We start from the raw sequence: 21,819 nt of genomic DNA, 5'->3' as shown, positions 1-21,819 counted from the left end.
GCCCAGAACCGAACACAGTATTCCAGGTGTGTCCTCATAGGTGTTGTGAGGTTTAAAAGTCATGGATTTAAAACCTATTTCTATAGCTTGGCATTTCGTAGTTAATCTTATTAATTCATACATCTTTGTGCTAATTTTTAAAAGGCAGTACTGCTAGGCAGCATTTTCTCTCAGCCAGAGAGGTCTAATCTAGACACTGTACCTCAAATTTATCTCAGTTTTGTCTGGTGTAGCAATACATTTTCAAAATGAAAGCCTTAAGTTTCAAAATTAAAATTATGTTCTTAATTAAACTTTAATGCATATAAATTGGAGATGCAAATTAGTATTTTCATGTGTAACTTAGGAATCTACATACCAAGGAGATACTATATTCTTATTTGTAAACAAAGTTACTAGATTTGTAAATGGAGCTACTTGATTTAAACTTGGAAAGAGAAATTACCTATTTATTTACACAATAAATATTTACATGTGCAGTTTAATGTCCAGTTCATAATTTGACCAAGAGTTGCATTCATGATTCTAACTCAATTTCATTTATTTTCTGGTTATTGAAGTGACACTAAAGCAGAATTCTTATCACTCAAAGAAAAAGAAAAGAACTGGTTCTAGAAGTAGTCATCTGACTGCTGCCATCAATAGTAACATGGGACACATTAGCTCTGAAATGCTGCCATTTAGTTATTTGCAAATTATTGTATCACAATACATGGTGCTGAATAAAATCTGAAAAGGAAAGTAAATGTCATGTTATATTGAATATAAGAGAAGATTTAAAAAAAAAGAAAAAGAAAGAAAAATCCCCTTGATACATTAGTAATCACGTAATGATTTTCTGAAAAAATAGAATTCAAAAGTTGCTCTATATCTATGCATCAATACTTAATTTAGTTAATTCACAAGATTAGATAAATGCAAAGGAGAACATTCCTTTGAGATATATAAGACAAAATAGTAATCAATAGTATCTTTAGGAATGATATACTGAGCAGTCAGTCTACTGCTATTTTACTTTAAGCATTTTAATTAGCCCCATATTTGTCACAGGCTAAAGGTTAAACACATTTTTAAAACCTTTACTGACTAAACAAGAAAGATGTTAGAAATTCTACAATATGTGTTGGGCAGAAGATATACAACTTGAAGCCTTGAAGCCAAACTAAATTAAGATCCTTATGGACAACAGTTGTATTCATCTGGTTCTCACTTTCTGTACATTTGGCAAAGCATTACAACAGATCACATTTTCTACAGTGTCTTCACAGACCTCATGGAATTCTGCAGACATTTTACTAGAGAGCAGTGCAGTATTCGGTCTCACTGCAAGCACTTTAGGACAAGACTATGGTGTCTATGTGCATTTGCAGGCAATTGAACAAATAACAGCAAATCAGTAATAGTTATCTAGAGTATTTAAAGTAAAGAAGACTTTCAAAATACAAAGTATAAGCAGATATTGAGAGAGGGCAACCCACATGAATTTTAAAAGGCAGTTACTCAGCCCTTCTCTAAAAGAGCTGGAGGTATGTGATGCTGAGGATGTAGCATTTAAAGTTGCAATGAAGACACAGTCAGTTGTGCACAGCATGGACCCAGGACATTTCCTGATTCATTGGTCTGATGTGCAGATAAGGACATCAAGAGACAAAAATCTCTGCTGGAGGCAAGGTGTGGTAATGCAAGTCTTCATTCATTTCCAATGTGAAATCAAATAGGTTAAGTCACACAGATCGTAAACTCATCTGTTTGACTTTGAACTGGAACAGACAAGCAGATAGTATTTGCTGTTCCCACTCCTGCTTTAGGCCAAGAATATTCACCTGCCTGCATCTGCTCTTACACAACAGAGCTGTTCTGAATCACTCCATTTAAATTGTAAAATCTGTTAAAACTGTATTACTGTAGATAAAACTAAGATGTGGGGGGTTTAAAGTTAAGGGTATTCATCATTTTGTTAAAAAGTATCTTTGAGTTCCATGGCCAATCCTTGGGGTGATCCCAGTATGTGAACCAGTTTGGAGTACTGCTTGTACCTGAAGCAGGAACTACAGCTTCAGGAGCTTCAGCTGCAGCTCTCAGTAGGAAGCAAACCAGCATACTACACAGAAATTGCAAGTACAAGGATGTCATCAGTGCCCAAGGCACAGAAGGTAGCTAGGCTGCAGGGGACAAACAAGGCAAATCAAAAAACATAAAATGTAAATTGGAATGTAGGAGAATAAACCCCAGAAGATTAAAGTTTATTCTCCCAAATTTTTCTTATCCATCTTTCATGTAATTTTCCAACCAATCTGTGCCTCATATTGTTTCCAAGGTTAATTTTTAATGAAATGCAGAATTGTTCCTCAAATTTCTTAAAATTCTTTATAAATCAGGTATACCTTGCAGCAGAGCAAAGTTTGCCTGGCAGAAGCTCTTTAATTTTAACTAATCTTTAATTTTTGCTCAGCTTTTAATAGTATAATTGGGACTAAGTCTCAGTAATTGTAGGCATTTAGAGTTGTCAGCATTTTAAAAACACAGTAGAACTAAACTTCTTTCAGTCTCATGTGGCAGTGACTGTTGGACAACAAGCTTTCACTCTTAGTTACCTTGTAAAACTCACTTGTACAAACTTACTCACTTCCTCCTATATAATTATTTAGACCACCTGTCACATCTGCTCATTAGTCATGGATATAGTCTCAGGGAAAATACTTCCTTTTCATTTAATATTGCAGAGAACTATTAGAAATGAGGATTGACGTTTGAGAGGCCTCTGGGCACCACTAGAATAAAAATGAGAATGACAAATGGTGAAAGCTTGTTAAAACTGGCTGTGTTGTGTGAAAAGGTTGGGTGTTTTAATTGAAAACAAATCTGTGATGTATTTGAAGAAGACTTTTGTCTAAACATTCCCCCACCCCAGACCCAGAAACATGACTCTTACCAGTAGCAGAGTCTTTTGGAGCTTGCGTAGAATGTGCTCCGTGCCAGAAGGTGCTTGTTTTTCCAGCTGCTGGGATACGATGGAGATGTAATCCATTTTCTGTGTTAACAGGTCTTTTCTCAGAGCAAGTTACTGAATTATCTTGACAGTTGCTTGCCTTAACATTATTTACAGAACAAGTATTTTTTGCCCAAGGTTTGTATTTGGCCCTGCTGCATCCAGGTGTAGAGATGGTAGTGGCCACATCAGCACAACCAGCAGTATTCTCACTGTTTTCTGCACTGTTCCTATTTAAAACCTGACTTGCTAGAACAACATGCCTGCCATTGAAATCACTGCTGCTAGCACTAGTAGCTTGCAGGCTGGCAGGTGGCAGTGACTGATACCCAGAGCTGGCTGGGCTCTCAAAACTTCTATTTCCTGGCAGAGGTGTGGAAGGTGGGTGAGATGCAAGGCATTTCCCTGGAGCTTTTTGAGTTTTGTTGGCTTCAGTGGCTGATTGCAGTTGGATCATAGTGCCTCTTCCCTTCTTGGGCATAAAATGTGACTGGACTTTTACAGATGTTACTCTTCTGGTTATTTTTGTCTTATTTTTGAGTTGTCCACCTTCATTAATTTTAGCATTATTGCTACATACTAGGGGTTTACTTGCTTTATCTTTTGATACCATCCAAGCTTCCTTAGCAGAAAAGGATCCTGTAGACATAAATATATTCTGAGATGGATATTCTTTATTTGATTTTTCAGTATTAATGTTTGGTTTTGACATATGAGAATTTTCCTGATGATTTTTTATAAACATGGGGTTTGAAGGCTGAGCAACAATACTTAAATTATTCTTAGGAGTGTTATTTGCAGTTTGAACACACTGTAGTTTTGAAGAAGATATTTCACTGATGCTTTTTTCATAGCATTTTTTGTTATTTTCTATTATTATCTGGTCAATTTCATCACACCATTTTAGCTTCCTATTGCATTTTTCATTTTCTGCACTTTTCTTTTTTATTTTTGCCAGTTCTAAACTGTCTCTGATAGATGACATGAGTTGAGTTCCAAAACTGATCCCATGGTCTGTAACCACAGCTTTTAAATGATTTGGTTCACATTTAGAACTCTTCTTTAAGATACTTGTGAATAGCTTGGCTCTTTTTCTTTCAAGAACATTATTTTTCAGGCTTCTGTCCTGTCTAGCAGTGTCAGAATTGAACTCTGTATCAGGTAACAGTGACATATTTTCAATTATATTTCCCTTTCCTTCTTTATTATTCTTTTGTTTAACTTCCAAAAGAACTGAGGCATTTGGTATGTCATGAAATAAAGATGTTTCTGAAATAATGTCATTCATACATTTAATATTGTCTTCTTTTGTTTCAGTCATTTTTGCTAAGGTATTTTTTAAAAAGCCTGTATTGACATTTTTGTCCTTTGGTAACACATCAGCTGTGCTGGGAATGGCAGTGGAACATCCCTGATTAGGAAATAAGATTACAGATGTTGCAATAGGTTGACTGGATGCTTGCATAGATTTAGTTCTCTCCTGTGGGGTCATTTTAAAACTCTGATCTTGCATCAGATCATGAATTTTTTCTTCTGGAATAGAATCAGGGCTGTCCCAGGCTCTGCTAGGACTGAAAACAGGATGACCAGTGGCAAATGTGCTAGCTGCTCCAGAAGATGGCTTGCTTCTGTCTTTTATGTTTTGCAGGAAACTAAATACATTACTTACAGAGCTCTTTTGCTTACCAGAGGCAGAGAATTCTGCAGGTTGTTTTCCAGATCTGTGAGAAGCAGATGATTCCTCTTCTGAAGTGTTTACATGTTCAGCAGGAGTTAGAACATTATGTTTAGCTAAAAGATCATGAGTAGGTATGTTGTGGTAGTGTAGCAAATCTATGTTTCTCAGACAATTATTTAGATGTGCATTTTTAGAAGTACTTTGATCTGCGTGAAGTAAACCATTATTCCTAGTCTGGCATTTTTCTGGATCATACAGGGCACAGTCACACTGTGTGGTAAAAGATGATTCACTCTGTATTGTGCAATTTCCATTTTGTTCTCCAGCCTCAAGACTGTCAAGGCTCATCAGGCTTTCTGAATCATCTCTTTCTTTGACTTCGTGATGAAAATTCTGAAATACAGGCAGAAAACTGAATTCTCAGATTTTTCAGAAATGTGGTTTTGCTAATTTTCCATTAATGAGAGATTAGACCAAAAAATATTGATCCTAGTGTTTTTATGACTTGGGGTCATATCTCCATGAGTATTTCCATTGAGTCAAAATATACCTTTGTTAAATTGCAAAAGACAATGACATAGTTTGGGAAGAAATCCAGAGAAGAGAGCAGCATAGTTCAACAAAATTAATCTTAAATTATATATAAATTCTGCAGTATTAAAAAAAGAACTAAATTTATCTGAATAACAGTACTGTTTCTGAATTTCCCTATGAGACTGGGTGTTTTTCATCCTCTGTAAGGGTACTTGAATTATAAATTGAAAGAGAATCCATGAAAATGAAGGTTTGATAGGGGATCTACCCCAAACTGCAACTTTTCCATAATACTAGACTGAGTATGTTTCTTTTCATACAAAGTGCCACAAGCAATGAGGAGCTAAGCCTTGTCATGGCAAACACAAAAAGTCTCTTGGTTTTCATACCCACAGTGATTAACAATTCCCCCAGTGAAACTCTTCAAGTCTTTCAGAAAGAAAATATTTCCTGTTCTATGAGGACAGATCAAGTCCCAGGGCATAAGGGACTCTCATCCACTTCTTCAACCTTTAAATTGAATTTTAATGGAGTGAGGAATAACAGCAATTGGCACCATCTGAAACACCAGTGGGACAGCTGTGTGCATGCACTATACAAATGTTTTCTTCACTATTACTCCTCTATCCAAGCACTGAGATGCCGACATGGTTGAAAATACATACTTTGTTTAAGTACAAGACTTCAAAGTACACATGAACGTACAGGAAAACAAGCATGTTGACAATTTTCAGTCTCATACACTCTTGCCTTCAAGCTCCCTTTTACACAGCTCAGCAGCAAAGTAATTTTAAACCTTATGTTGGACAAAATTGGTGCAAAAAATTAAGAGAAGCTGAATTAGATATGCAATCTTATGCAATAAAGATTTTTTTTTCATTAGTGACTTCAAATGGAAAATCTTTCAACTAGCAAAATCTGTTAACCTAGGTGAGTGACTATATGGCCCCTAGCAATTACATTGAATTAACATTTTGAAAACTCACCAAACACAGAATTCCTTAGTGAATAATAACACATTTTTGTAGTAAACATTTTTATTCCAATAAAATTGTTTATCTAAATATTGCATATTTATAGCTGTACAAATATATTAAACTGCAGAAGAAAAAGCTTAGTAAGTCCTGAAAGACTTTTTATTATTGAATTAAATCTTATCTTGCACTAAATGCTTAGAGGTTGGTGCAGTCTTCCATTAGAGTTATGATCTGAAATAAAGATACTAAACAGAAGATCAAAGAAGGAAGTGTAGGGAAAGATAAGATGTTCCCTTTAGGGAACATTTTCAAATTAAATCTATACAAACTTGTGTCCTTCTAATAAAAAAGAACAAGTAGCACTTTGTTAGTTATTTATTAACCTTTATTTTTGGCTAAATTATATTGTTAACCTCTGCTTGAACTTCCTCAAACAACAAAAGGCATATACTCAGAGTTTTCTGTATCAGACCAAATTTAACAACTAATTTTGAAATTTTCAGGAGGGAAAAAAAACAGTGAAAAGAAATTACAGCTGTCAGGCTTACTTCTTGTCTAATTTGGAAACTGCACCTGTATACCAAAACGTGTTTCTCAAATGGCGGTTAGACAGAAGAAAAATTTTGTAAATATAGATTTTAAAAAAAAACTTATTTTGAGAGCAGGTTAGCTTAAGCAGATAAATCTGGAGGGTACAGGAAAATTTCCAACTTTCAAAAATTAAAAAAAAAATTCTAAGCAGTTGTGGTCCAGAGGTTGAAAAATAGGTCCAGAGGTTCCTACACTATATAAATAAGTATGCTCCTTATAAAGCAAAACCCCATGGAAAACAAAAATCTCAGTTGAGGTAACATTCAGAAATGTTAGGAACTAAAGAACACAGAAGGAGTTCTCATTTAAACACACACTCACTCCTACTTAGTTCATGCAAATTTAGTTAATTTACATTTATTTTGTTGCAGCATCATACAATTTCATCCTTTCAAACATTAAAGATGCTTAACATTCTCATTAAAATATTTACATATTTCACATTTTATAGTACTATATAATGCAAATGAATGTCCCATTTCCTTGTAGAAATGTGTAATTAGAAGTATTTCTGCAGAAATAAAAAAAAAAAACATTCAACAATTATCCTTTTTTAGTGATCAATAAGTGCAGGGAAATAAACCTAGAAATCCCAGTAACTTAATTTTATTTAATCTGTGAGAATATTATAGGATTATAAGAAAACAAAATATTCATAGAGTAATATATTGGTATTTACTGGATTTACATTTTTCCTGCTATAGAACTACAATTTATGTTATAATGCATGAAATCTAACACCCCCACGTATCCACATTCCTAGTAAAGGAATACTTCCGAGGAGTTAAAGAGGTCACTTGTATGTCTTAGGACTTAGAACAGCTGTGTCAAGCAATTTCATTTTAGTAAAGCACTGAAACAAAGGGCAAACATGAGCCTATGAGATCTCTCATAAGGCCGGTGAAAGAACAAGAAGTAAGATTTTAAGTGAACCTGACAAGTGAAATTTCTGCTAAAAGATTTTGTTAGAATGCTATTACACTAAAGAGCTGCTACATGTGTATTTGACATTTTCTGCAAAAGAAGTGCTGACTGTTCATAATTCCAATATGTGAATAGGAACACTCTTATGGAAAATAAAATCCTGAAGAAATGCTACCTATTCTAAAAACCCAAGCCCCTCACACCTCTCACACTACTTGCTATTTTTTTAATTACTATTTTTGATAATTTCAACTGGTTTCTTTAGAGAAATTATTTGCTTTTAATTTGTGTATATTTATCATGTTACACTTGGCATTGACTATGAAGTAAAAGACACCATTGAACTAATTTAGATGCAAAACTAACTTTCAAAGCCAATGAGGTACCTAAACAACTAATTTCAAATTTACCAACTATTGAATGTGAAAGTCCATTCAAAATTACTAATCTCATTTCCATATGAGCTTGAAAAACATCACGTACATAGCAATACACAATTCTTATTTCTCAGAAGATCTGGGCAGACTCAAGAGAGCAAGTGACACTGTGAAAGGATTTTGGTGCTTTCCTTACACAAGAGTTCCATTTTATTGTGCCAAACCCACAGCCAAAGAAGCTATGAAGGTATCGGATGACCAGAGAAAAGCTTACTATCAACACTGCTGCTGTCTTTCCCAGTCTGATGCCTAGGTGCCTGATCTCCTCCCAGGCTAATATGGAAACTACCTATCTATGAATCTATGAAATTTGAAATACCATCACAGGATACTAGAAATGCAGGTTCAAGCTTCTCAGTATAAAAAAACCTTGTTTCTAATTTTATAGGCATGCAGTCAGTATCAGTAAGCCATACTATCAGAAGATTTTAAAAGAAAAGTGATCTGAACATTCAACACCAATGTTTCATTCTGATTTTCAGTCTTAATAAGCCCTGAGGTAAATGTATATAATTGTGTAGGAAACAGATTTTCAGCTGAACTTGTCTCTCTGTTGCTTTAGCATCTCAGTACTCAGAGTGCTGCTTCTAAGGTACTCTGTCCCAGGTGTCTAACTATCATACACTAATCTGGTCATTCAGTTCCAGGAGTGCAATTTATAATGCTAGGTAAAAATAGTATTAAAAGTTTTAAATGATTAAATAGTGAGGCAGGGTGCACCATAATGCATTGTTCCCTTTTTTTGTTTCTAACCCATTAATAAATTCAGTTTGAGCAGGTATCATCTGCCCCACAAATTTGTCATTCAACAATAGCATGGGATTGCATAATTAAAAACCATGAAAAGGCAGACAGTCATATAGAAATACTGGGCATGGATATGAACAATGAAGTCTAAAAGTTCTTTAGTGTTTAACTAATAATCATTTTAATGATTACAGTTAACAGATTTGAATGATCTGGAGCCATAACATCAGTAAAAAATAATAGAGTAATACTATTTGACCAGTAGTATTCAGTCCCTGAATGAATCAGTGTGTGAATATAATTTTAAAAATAATCTCTCATTCAGCTGAGGAACCCTACCCAAGCTCTTTATTTTCTATAAAAACAGTATATATATATTTAGTCAATGAAAAAGGATTGCTTTTCTTTTAGCAGTACACTTTGTAAAGATGGAAGAGTTTTTAACATCGTCTCACTGTTGTGCACTGTACAGCAGCAGCCAGGGAGGAAGGTGGATTTATGTGAGGAAATCCCAAAGGTCAGATACAAAAATACTTTTAGAATCATTGAACATTCCAAGTTGAAAGGGACCCACAAGGATCACTGAGCACAAAGCTGACTCCATACATAGCAACCTGAAGCCTAAACAATGTATCTAAGAGCATTTTCTAGTACTTATATTTACACCTTTCTAGAAATACATTTGCCTAATAAGGCACTTTCATGTAATTTGCAACATTCACTGCATGGTTCATTAATATAATCACTTATCTTGGAAAAAAATTCTGTGACTTAAATATTACCTTTTTTACAAAATCAACTTTTTTTCAATCAGATATGTTTCAAGATATACATTCTTCCTAAGAACTTAACAGATTTGATTTTTAAGAACTTGTACAAGATTTCAGTATCTACAATCCCCTAAACAGCCTACCAGATTTAAAGGTTAATTTTTTTAAATCATGCCACTGTTTGAAATAGTGCAATTATTTGTTTATTACAAGAACTTTCAGTCTTCTGAAAGAGGTCCCAGTTACCCTCTACTTATTCTTGTCTTCTTAATTTTGGGTGTTTGGTTTGATGCTTTATATTGTAGTTTATTTATGGTGAACCATACTTCCTTATGGAGATATTCAAGTATTGGGCATGAACTGCCCAGCAAAGCTCAGGCTACTAAACACCACAGAAGTGCTGCTGCAGATTTATAATAATTAATACTTATAATAATTAGACTAATTTTCATTAGAAAAAAATGAAATCATTGATTAGGCTCCTGGGTAACCAGATGACCATTAGAATATTAGGATATAAACAGAGTGCTAGGATACAAAAAAGAATCTGAATTCTGTGTTGCTTTAAAATTCACAAAAGTCTTTTTAAAAAAAAACTAAGACACAGCTCTGCTGTCTTCAAAGGGGCAAAATTACTTTGGAGATTGATACTTTAGGAGAAATGAATAGATTTTCCAGCATCCCCTTGAGACACCAGAATATACTATCACTGATAATACCACAATAGTATAATGCAGCATCCTGGTAGGCCCACATGCACAAGAACTTTATATCTTCCAGTCCCTTCCTACCAGCAAACATCTTACTGTAACTGCAGTGCACTGAAGATTTGATACTGCTATTTTTTACCGTTCCTTTCTTTCAGCTACATTTATGGACATCTTACCCTGTTGCAGTAAAACAAATCTCTCCCAAACCAGTCATGAAGTATGGTAAAAATACTTTAATGCATAGCTGTACATAAATATTATTTATATATATATATATACATGTAAATGAATGTAAACCCAGAAATGGAGTCATGCTAATATGTATGGCAATTCTTATGAAAAAAACTATGTTCTTGTAAAAAAGGAACAGGTATATATTAAAGGACAGTATCAATTTCCTTGTTCCTGTGGTTTGTGAGCTATGCTGTATGTATAACAATCATAATTTATCCACAAGCAAAAGCTTATCCATGTATAAGTCTAACTGTGAAACAATCAGTTTTGTACTGAAAATCTGTTTCAGCTTCAATCCTACATTATTACCTGTTCAAGAAGGACTTTGAATTGAGGAAAGACAGTGTTGAATGAACTCCAGACGGTCAGATATGAAGACTGTCGTGTGATTTTATACAGAGCAAGCTTAGAATAAGTTATTTTATGAAAAATCTCCAAAACCTCAAAGCCTACTCTTGAGGAATACACAATCAAAGCAAGTTGGAGTATTTGGGTAAAATAATTTAGTCTGGAGATATATTTCAATTTGTCTTTATAGCACATGTGAATTTTGGATTACTGAAATAATGTGGATGATAGCTGTTAGTCACAATATTGGTTGAAAGCCAATGAAAACTGAACACCCCTCCTCTTGCCAAGAGGAAAATAAGTAAGGAAATCACTCAGGCCTGTCATACAATTTAAATGATCAACATAAAAACGTTAACACTCACATTTACAAGTTAAAAAATGGCCAACATTTCTAGATTTAAGGTGACTGCAGAAACCTATTTCAAGTTGTTGAATGGTGTCTACAAAATCGAGTTTGACTTCTGCTTCTATGCCATTTTATCCTAGGCCTCCTTGTCAGAGTCTGTTTTCCCACTAACTAGTCTTGCAGAGGGAAGTTTTGGTTAACTCATTCCAGTCTTACTACAGTTTTTCCATCGGTTACCTGAAACATCTCCCTTTCATAGACACCGTGAAACTCAAAAGCAAAGTAACACCAACAGCTAAAGCCTTACAAGTGAACTCCTGAAAAGCGGGTGATGTCCAGGCCATTCAGTGGAACATCACTTAGAAAATATTCTTCATTGTTTCTCAGAGACTTATGGGATTTTGCATGTAACATGTATAAGCACACAGTCCAGTAAGATACAAATTTTTCCTGTATTATACATAATATAATTTGGGTTGCAATTTCTGAGAATATATCCAATATATTATATCAATGTTCCATTCCTATTTCAATAAATATTGAAATATTTTCTTCCAAGGGGAATGGTATCCATAGAAAGAATGGTACTGAGAACCTCAATGTCTGCACAATATTCACAGAAAAAAACAGTGAACCAAGGTAAAAATCCTGCTTCAAATCAATCAGAAAGGGATTTAAATTTAGATTTCACAGATACCACTAGAGTAATCTAATTATGGTCATATAAAGAAAGGAAGAGGAAAATACCATCTCCATGTGATAATCTACACCTATTTTGTTTTGAATTAGCTCTAAGTATTTTGTTTAAAAAATGAAACTATAGACATAAAATGTTATGCTATCAGTTCAATTTAGGCATAAAGCAAATTTTTTTCTGGTGGAGTCTAGAAATACTGTACTGACCAAAATAATGTTGCATGGCCATGAAATTGAAGAGGTGAAATAAAGAAAAGGACAAAAAAATACCTGAAAAATACTCTTCCTTGTCACATATGAGCCATTTAGTGGAAATTTTCTAAATTGTTCAGTCCAAGGCAGGTACCAGAAATGGAAAATTTCAACATAAGGAGTTAACAGTTCGGAAAATTGTTAAGCAACTTGGGACTAATGTCATTTGGTTAAATGCTGCATGCAGCTTTAGCTAAAGACCATGCTGCTAGCTCCACCTTAAAGATTTTATTTATGCATGCAATAAAACCAGGAAAGGATGGAGAGACAAAACCTTTATTTGTGAATGAAGTTAGCAATATTAAATTCTGAAAAATGGAACATATTCCTGAACATAAAACAGTAACTTGATGTAGTGGCTTGAATACAACTGTTGCACAAAATAATATATACTGCTCTCAATACTTTACACAAAATAATTTTGGAAAACAGTAGAAGCCACTAAAACCCTAGCTTACCGATAAATCTGTACAAATATTTAGAGATGTAAAGCAGGTAACGCAACAAATCTACTGGTAAAGGTTCACATAGAACTTTATTGCCCTGTAGGAAAGTAAAGAATTTTAGGAATCTTTATAATCCTGTTGGGCCTGTAAAAACAGAAACAAAGAGAGGTCAAAGGATCTCAATGGATGGCTAGGTTGTAAAGCATGTGCACAGTGAAATACTTTAATTTCAGAAATGACTTTGGACAACAGGTAATATCAAGACCACTGAAGTATATTGATTCCAGTAAGAAATCAATCTAAACCATTATAAGTTATAAATTTTATTAGTAAGAGTATTAAAAATACTATTTCACAATACAGGAAGTCACAATGCACATGCACACCAGCCATCAGCACAATCCAAGTATTAAACTTCCAAAACTCAGGCTTAGAACAAGGTCAATAGCTTTCTTCACTATTTTACTAATCAGAGTCCAAAGTATGCAATTTCAAGAAAGCAAGTCCAAATGTCTCAAGTATAAATATTTACATTTTAAACTATTCATCAGAGGAAAGAAACTGAGCAACCCCTAGTGGTAGTAGAAAAATACCTTCTGGAAAAAAAGCAAAATTTTTTACAGGTATTTTCAAAAATACATTAATTTGTAAACACAAATGCCTATATTATATGCAGTATCCAAAGCTGATGATAACATTTAGAAAAAACTAAAAGCAAAAAATTATGCATGACTTATAGCTGTTTTCCCCTAGAATCCAATTAGGAAGTGATAATTCTGTTTGATAAAACACTCCAATACAGAAGTCTTAAAATATATTTAAAAGAATATTTTTATATATTTTTCTCAAAGAGAATGTATTTTGCTTTCTAATTCCAAGATGTTCTAATGAAGCTACTGCCAAATTCAGCATCATCATTTAGGGAGGGATTTGCAAATCCTCTACCAGTGAAATGCAAATGTGATATTGTTAAAAAAAAGCTTAGATTTTCTTTGTATTTTTGTAAAGTGGTTATCTAGAATCAGTTTTATCAGCTCTCTTCTATAAATTGTCACTTTCTCTTCCTTCTTTTATGCTTAGAAATAAGAAAGAACACTGCCAGTACAAACTATACTTTCTCTCCATTCAACTTTTTTGAACCTCACTCCAACTGAGTGAGATTGTCTGTCTTAGCTATCAGCTCAAGATTTTCATGCATAACCATCAGAACAAAGTAGACACAAAGGCAGAGATTAATGCTCCAAGAAGCATCAATGCCAAACCATATCTGAACTCTAAAGTCTTTCACAAGTTATCCATACACTTGCAATAAAAGAAAAAAAAAAAAAACCTTGCTATATGGCCACCAATGATTCCTTGCCTCCATCCACGACCAAAATAGAGTGACTGGCTTCATGGAGTCCAGGTCATTTCAGACACCATGACTCTGGATACCAATAGATATTCTAAAAATAAAAGAATGAGCCCCAAAGTACGGGCTCTTTTTTTTCCAGAAAATTTAATGTTGAAGACAGTATTTCCAAAATCAAAGACAACACTGAGTCATAAAATCACACTTAAAGGTGCACAACTAAAAATCACCTTAGAGCTCAGTTCTTGATTTTTACTGTTTCTAAGTTGACTTTTTAAACTTATATTCAATCTGAAAATTAGTTTAGGCAGAAAAAGCTCATTACTGGAACACCTGGAGCTATTCCAAAGATGATAAAAAATGATCTCAAGAGACTTGAAATCAATCTCTAACATATCACCACATACCAGGGAGAAAAAAAACCAACAAAACAAAGATTCCCCAACATTTCACATGCCATCATAATACTGCTATAGCATTTTGTGCTATCACAATCAGCACAGCAGAATCTTGGTGTGCACTGAAAACCATCAATTTAAGTTCAGAGTTAGCACAAGACTCCTGTGATCGACTAATGGCTACCAATGTCAGAGACAAGAAGTCTGACGTAGAAATCTCACATTAACAGAGGAAAAAGGACAAAATAACAGGTATCTTGAATGAATTTGTGAAAACATTCTTAAAAATATTTCTAAAGATCTCTGACTTCTTACTAGAAAATATGTATAATTTTACTAAAAATAATCTATTGATAAGGCACAGTACAGTGTGCCCTCTCAACTTGTCTAATTGACAAAGTTAGCTGAACAGGACTTTCATTTTTATTACATTCAAGAAACTTCCTGTCACACTTAAAAGCATCTTGCAATGCATCACATGAAAATTAAAATATCATACCTCTAAGCTATTGAGATGCTGTTTTTCAAGGAGCTGTTGCATTTCTTTCAGATTTTTCTGGAAGAGAAGTTGGTGACTATCCATGTCTGCTCTACTGCTCTCCTGTATTGTTTCATCACAGCCAAACATTGATAAATTATTCTTCTGATGGAAAGCATCACTTCTACATGCTGATGAGGATGAAGTGTCATCTGTGGTTCTTAATACAAACAAGAAAATTATTACTTTGTCTTACTTTTATGCATCAACTGTACATTTTTAAATATATTTCTTACCAAAAGTATACAACATCAATAAATGATGAAAAGCCCGACAAATGCTGTTAGTACTATCTGAACGTGTCTAACACTTTCCATTTTAAAACTTCTCTTCTGTCTATTTATAAATAGAAATTTCTGATTTGGTTATTGGGTGACTGCCTCTGGCTGCATTGATATGGAAAATGTCAGCCAACAGTTTGGTAATTTCAGAAATGAACACGGAAGGTTTTTTTTTTAAAGAAAAAGAAAAAATAAACAGGAAAATGGGCTTTATTTTTCCACAAAGTTGACTTATGCAGAGTGTAACTATATTGATGATGTCAGGTATTCCCTTACTTCAAAGAGCAAGAAGGTTTTCTTATATCCAGAGAGCCCAAATTTACCAATGATATGCAATGTCAGTAATGTGGTATGTTAAAGAATTTGCTGCCTGACAAAAAAAAAAATCTTTAGAGTAGCTAGTGTAGTTGGGACCTGTGATCAGTTCTTAGCTGGAGGTACATGTTTCATATATGTACAGAAATTCAAGAACCTCTTTCCCTAATTTCTGTACATTTCTTCAGCTTAAGGTTCTTCTTCTGAGCCTTCTCTTCTTGCACCTAAAACTATCCCTTTTCTTTTTAGTGGATGAGGGTAAATAATCTAGTAAGACTGTTGTTTTTTTTTTTTTCCCTGTATTTATCATGACACTTATAATTTTAGGGCAATGGAAAATGGAAACTTTCAATCCCTTAAGATTATTGTTATTTTTCAGGAGGTTTTATATAAGACTACATAAAACATTGGCTTAATTGCAGTGACCTAAGGAGAGTGTAAAATGGAATTTATTATTTCTGATGAGATGGCTGACAGCAAAAAGGGAGAACAAATTCACATATTTATTTATTGAACATAGAAAAATGCATGCTGTTTTCTTTTGAATGGCAGATATCCTCCCTATCCCAAAACCTTTTCGTTATTGTGGACCAGACTGACTGACACCTGGCCCCCAAAAATCTGGTCTGTTGGGTTTTTGGATACAAACAACCTACTTTGAGTATTTTTGAGTATTTAGATCATTCATATCTATAAACATTTCTACATGCTCAGACCATTTATATTTATAAAAGTTTCAGCATTCTAACTTTTCCATAGAAAATTTTTGATTTGTCATATTGAAGTTTATATCCCAAGAGTCAACTTCATCAAACATTATAATTTTAAACACCAATAGGGAAATATATCTTGTAAAAAGAGCAGTATGCCATTTACACACTTAATGTACAAACATCCCTGTGTCTGTTAGCTAATGAGTTCTCCAAAATCTTTGCTTTAGCATTCAATAACTAAACCCTACTAGAACCAAAATGGCTCTACTGCAGCATGGAATACACTTATTAGGTGTTTCAGGACTTCTGCTTTCTCCAAGAGAAGTTAATATGTCACCATTGCTTATTTTTTTACACCTTTTAAATGACAGACATTATGAATCCTATAATATTTTAAAATTCACAGATATTCTCTTGGGTCTGAAGCTATGTTTATATTGCATACTTAATACAGTACTTATTTCTTCCTTTAAGAGGGGACTGTCAATTCTAGGCATTCTCTTTCTGAGGAAGGGTAAATTCTAAAGATGACACAATATTTTTGGCTTCAGCATTTATAAAATTGTAAGAAACAGAATAGGTATCTACTACTTCATATGAGTTAGTTATTACCCTTCCAAAAATTTCCAATTAAAGGGATTATAAGAAATGTTTAAAGCTTTACATCTCAAAACTGGTGACTTCTTAAGAACTTTCACTGTTCAGAACCTTTTCAAAATGCTCTTCTGTTTTATCTGTACTAGCTGTTTTGTGACCTCCCAACAGGACTCAACTTTTAAGCCTTTCTGGTCCTGGGGTCACTTATATTCCTTTTTTTTCCTTGAGCAATTTCTAAGTTCAAACTTACAGAAACATAATTAACTTCAAGATTCTTAGCTTTCTCTCAAATTTGGTTATGAGGGGAAAACAAACTGTAAATAGTATGAACATGTAAATATAATTTTCTTAGGAAAACAGGCTAAGAAGATAAAAACCAGAAAAAGAACACATTTTTACATTATACAAATAAAAATGGAGTGACAGCACTGTAAGAAATGGTAAGTGGTTTGTACAAGTCCTGAGATACTAATGTGTTGCACAAGAAGCAGTTTGAAAAAAGTTGAAAAATAAGGAAAAAAATTATTAAGGCAGTGAGATGCTGTCCTTAATGAAGCCTATGAGTGAAATGAGAAAAATTATCAGAAACCCTGAGATAAGGTTCAGAAACACCTACATTTTTTGCCATAAATGAAACTTAGATTTAGAAATTTACTTCCTTTGATCATCAGAATGAACAGGAATGCTTACCTGAAATTGATTTTGTTTATGTTTTGCAAGCACAGTCCTGGTGTTAAAACTGATCCTTTAATTTGTTCAAGAGCTTCTTCTAACTGAAAAGCTGCTTTTGTCTGAACTGGAGGGATCAGAGCTAAAAACACACAATGGGGAAAGAGTTATTTAAAATTGGAATATTTTACCATAAATGGTTTGGTTAAGTTGCTGAAGTTTGGAAGCCTAAATCCAGACAGTTACAATAAACACAGTAGTTTAGCATTATTAGACATGCAAGAGCACCTTGAGGTCCTCTGAAACAAAATCCCAGTCTATTTAAGTGTTTACAGTCACACATGTATTCAGCAGTTTTGCTATTTGCTTTTAAACTGCACTGCTGAAAAAATATGAGGTTAAAAAAAATCTAACTTTGTTTTTACATTATGACTATTCCACTCATGCATTAAGCCAAAGTTATGGCTCGCATATATTTTACAGAGGCCAAGTTGTAACCTAATAATTGAACCAGTGGGGAAAGAAGAAGTCCAGACAGGCACAATGTACTGCCACTTTCAAGCGAGTAGAAGTAGGACAGAGAGTAGCAGAGGCAAATTTCTATAAAGGAAAACCAAGAGAAAAAACTGATTCCTCCTATTGCTACACAGTCTGGGCTGCCAGTACAACTATGAAGAAGCCCTAAACCAGTACTGTTCTATTTTGTTATTTTAATCTGACATTTGATCTTGAAGTCAGAGACATTACCTCACAGCTGGCACAACTGCAGTTGGGAGAGTAAATCTGTTAAAGAATACCTAAGTAATAGACCATATCTTAAGTATTTGAACACTGGAAAGTTGACGGGAAATCAGACTTGGCCAATGCTGTTACAAACTCTTGCCAATCTGCACTGATTCCAAGAAAGCAGGAACTGAGCTGAAGTGATCATTGCTTCCCAGCAAGAGAACAGCTTAAAAGTGGACTAATTCAGAAAAAAAAAAGTTATGTACCATATTAATATATGCTAGGACTGCATTTACTTAATGACAAACAAAAAGCACATTTTGGAGTATTTTATATTCAAAAGTTGAAAGAGGGGATCATTACGCTATCCTAGTAACTGTCAGTGGCTTTGTAACACCCCTCACCCAGCCGTGAAAGCACTGTACTGCGACCAATAGGCACACTGCAGTCAAAAAAGTGGGGGAAACTCAGGAAGCCACAATACCTCAAGGAGGTCATGTACTTACTGTGACTGGAATATAGTGAAATATCTCACAATACAGTTTTTAGGAAAAAAAAAAAATCTGTTTTTATTTCCCCTACCCAATTGTCATATCTATTAGATCTGAGCTTCTTGTCAGTCGTTTTGCTTTTGTGAATTCAATTATTTTGAGTGAAGTCAATTGTTCTGTTTACTAACAGAAAAGACTAATGGCCTCCAGAGGTCCCTTCCAACCTTAACTATTCTTTGGTTCTGTGAATATAAAAATACTTGTATTGTGAATAACAATTAATTCACAAACCTTTTTGTTTCTGCTGAGAAAAGGACTGATGAGCATGTTGGAACTTAGCAGTTGCCTCCTGAAATTTAATTCTCCTCTGCTGCAGAACTTGTTCTCTAAATCTTTTTTCTTTTGCTTCTTTTTCCTTCTGTCTTTCTTCAAAGGCTCTGTATTTAAGAAACCAAAGTAGATCATTGCTATGTTTATGAGTTACATTTACTGAAGTATTAGTAACTTGCTCACCAACTTCCTATTTTAGTACAAAAGCTTGCTTGTCCATAAATCAAATGCTATTAACTTCAGCACAGCTGGATTTTTAGTTTGTCAGAACGTAAATGGGACAGTGGGTGATGAAGAAGAGTCACAACATATTTTAATTTTTTAGCCTCAACCAGGGATTTGATTCTTTTTTATATGTGAATTAACATGCAAACTCGACCAGTTCTTGTCACCAATGTGACTTTTACAACAGCCTTTACAGTACCACATACGTGTGTCACAGTGAGCAGATCAGTAGGAAGGTTAATAGCAAATGCTCTGTGTGTACTTTTCACAAGCTGTTGGGGAAGTAATAACAGTTTAAAAGTTGTTATTTAGAAATAACACAAAGGAACTACAGCTATTATTTATAAATATGCAAAAGTATTTTGTTGTAGTTCTTAAGAAGCTTCCTGAAAGACAATCAGTTCAGCAGCACAAAATGGGATAAAACAGTAACACAAAACTATAATTGACAGAATCTGTTATTATTAAAAAATATGCTAAATGTGTCCTCACTGGTTGGAAAGCAAAGCAGGCTCTAGTCAAAGACAACCATCATCACAAAAGTTTCCTTCAGTAGGTGTGAGCTTCATGAAGCTATGTGGAATCTTTTCTCCTGCTGACAGAATCATCAACTTTTACTGACAAACTAGCTCCCAGAGTGAAATATACCCAGAATATTTATTGGCATAGTGCCTATGTAGGCAAGTCATATTTAATGGTTTTAAACTAAAAGAGGGTAGAATATAAGGAATATAATTAATATAAGGAAGAAACTTTTTACAGTGAAGGTGGTGAAAAACTGGAGCAGGTCGCCCAGAGAGGTGGTAGATGCCCCATCCCTGGAAACATTCTATTCTAAAAGCAGTAATACTATAAAAGTAATGGTCTTCATGTGAAACTTCCAAAGCCTGCCATGCAAAGATCACTACAACTGGGAGCTTCCCATCTGTGTATTAGAAATGTGATTTAACAGGTCACTAGTACACTAAGTAGGGTCCCCCTTTAGCCAGCATTAGTGGAAAGTTTAGCCAAATGTTCTTTGTTTCTTCCATCACAGTAAGATACCGTCCCATAACTCTAATCACTAGCTTCATAGTTCTTCTTGCTTAATGGAGCAAAGCTGCTACTTCACAGAGCTCCTCCTTAATTCAAGCTTTTTAAATTATTCTTCCCTTTGCTTTTCAGAGAAAAAGTTCAAACTGAAAAAATCAACTTGACCTAGTATCGCTTAAAAGTGATGACCTGTGGAAACAAACACAAAAATAATTTGAAATAGGTACTTTTTATTTTAGAAAGCTTAAAGGCTTAAAGGCACAATAGTAAAAAAAATAGAAAAACTGCCAACTAATTCCTAAGTACACACTTATACAAGAATATCCACTTTAATGCACTTGGAAGCCAAAGCGTAGCAGAGAGAGAGACAAAGAATTTTCACTATTTTGAAAACTCATATATACATACCTGTCAAAACATGTCAGAACTAAAGAGTAGAAGCAGAGTTCATTGTCCACTTTCAGTATTCCTGAATTTTACTCACTGTAAAACTTAATACAGAAATGTGCAATTTTTTCTTGACTAAGTAAAATTCACAGGAGAGGAAACAGACTTGCTTATCCTCGGAAGTATTTTAAACACATTCTTCTTGATGTCCTTTGATACCTCTAGGAGCTGATCAAGAAGGCCTTTAGTTGAACTATAGTTGTTAAATTCAGACATGTGGGAAATTCTACAACTTTACATCTGGAATAATTCCAGTGTATAACTCCAAAATGGAAAAAAATCAATTCTGACAGAGTATTTTTTTTCAGATTATTTTGAATATGGCTTAGCTGCTCTCTTCCACATTCTTAATAATGAGCATTAGAAAAGGACTGTTCTTCATATAGCTGGGAATGAGCAAGTCCAAATCCTGATGCAAGATGTCTTTTTCAGCATAGCTCATCATGATCAATATTTGGTTTGGATTAAGATAAGAAGGAGAAAAAAGGATCTTATTTTAATGTAAGGAAATGCATTAAATTTATTCAGTGAAGCCTTAATAGCTTCTTGACCTCACAGTATGTAAATTGTAACACTCAGGTTCATTATGCAAAATAAATAATTTTAAAAATGCACATTTACATCTTACAGAAAAACAGTTAAAGCAAATGTTTGTTCATGTGCTCTCCTTAAGTCACCAGCTTAGGTTCATATCACAGATGTACCATTGGCAAAAGAGTATGGCTTTAAGATGGATAGTTAGCAGAAGAATTTCCTGACTGGTGTTTTTTTAACCTAATTTTTCTGTCTACTATAAACAACCCAGTGGTGCAGCAATTTTTGAAATGGCTGCCAAAATATTTATAGAGAATTTGGAATACCAAACTTAAAATACTTAGCTGTCTCACATATACAGACATTATGTGGAAGGCAGTTTTATACTAAAAACAGTATGACTAGATGGTAGAACTATTTCCTGGTTAATTTTATTAAATTTTCTTCACAGTGAAGTGATAGATGCTACATTCTCAGGTGGACTAAATGC

The 21,819-nt window shown here is 34.1% G+C and overlaps 1 protein-coding gene across 1 annotated transcript in view; it reads right to left on the bottom strand.

Annotated features, from left to right (window-relative positions):
- CEP126 (centrosomal protein 126) overlaps window positions 1-21,819 on the bottom strand; it is a 36,772-nt gene that overhangs the window by 8,007 nt on the left and 6,946 nt on the right. The window contains exons 3-6 of the mRNA XM_021529389.3: window positions 19,053-19,198; window positions 17,566-17,686; window positions 14,931-15,129; window positions 2,933-5,060 (exon numbers count right to left, since the gene is read on the bottom strand). Of these exons, the coding sequence (XP_021385064.3) occupies window positions 2,933-5,060; window positions 14,931-15,129; window positions 17,566-17,686; window positions 19,053-19,198 (2,594 nt within the window). The remainder of the gene's footprint in view (window positions 1-2,932; window positions 5,061-14,930; window positions 15,130-17,565; window positions 17,687-19,052; window positions 19,199-21,819) is intronic.

The sequence above is a fragment of the Lonchura striata genome, chromosome 1 (assembly GCF_050655825.1).
Source record: "Lonchura striata isolate lonStrDom1 chromosome 1, ASM5065582v1, whole genome shotgun sequence".
In the NCBI taxonomy this organism is placed as follows: Eukaryota; Metazoa; Chordata; class Aves; order Passeriformes; family Estrildidae; genus Lonchura; species Lonchura striata.
The sequence above is the reverse complement of the archived record's forward strand: the minus strand, read 5'-3'. Positions and strand labels throughout refer to the sequence as shown.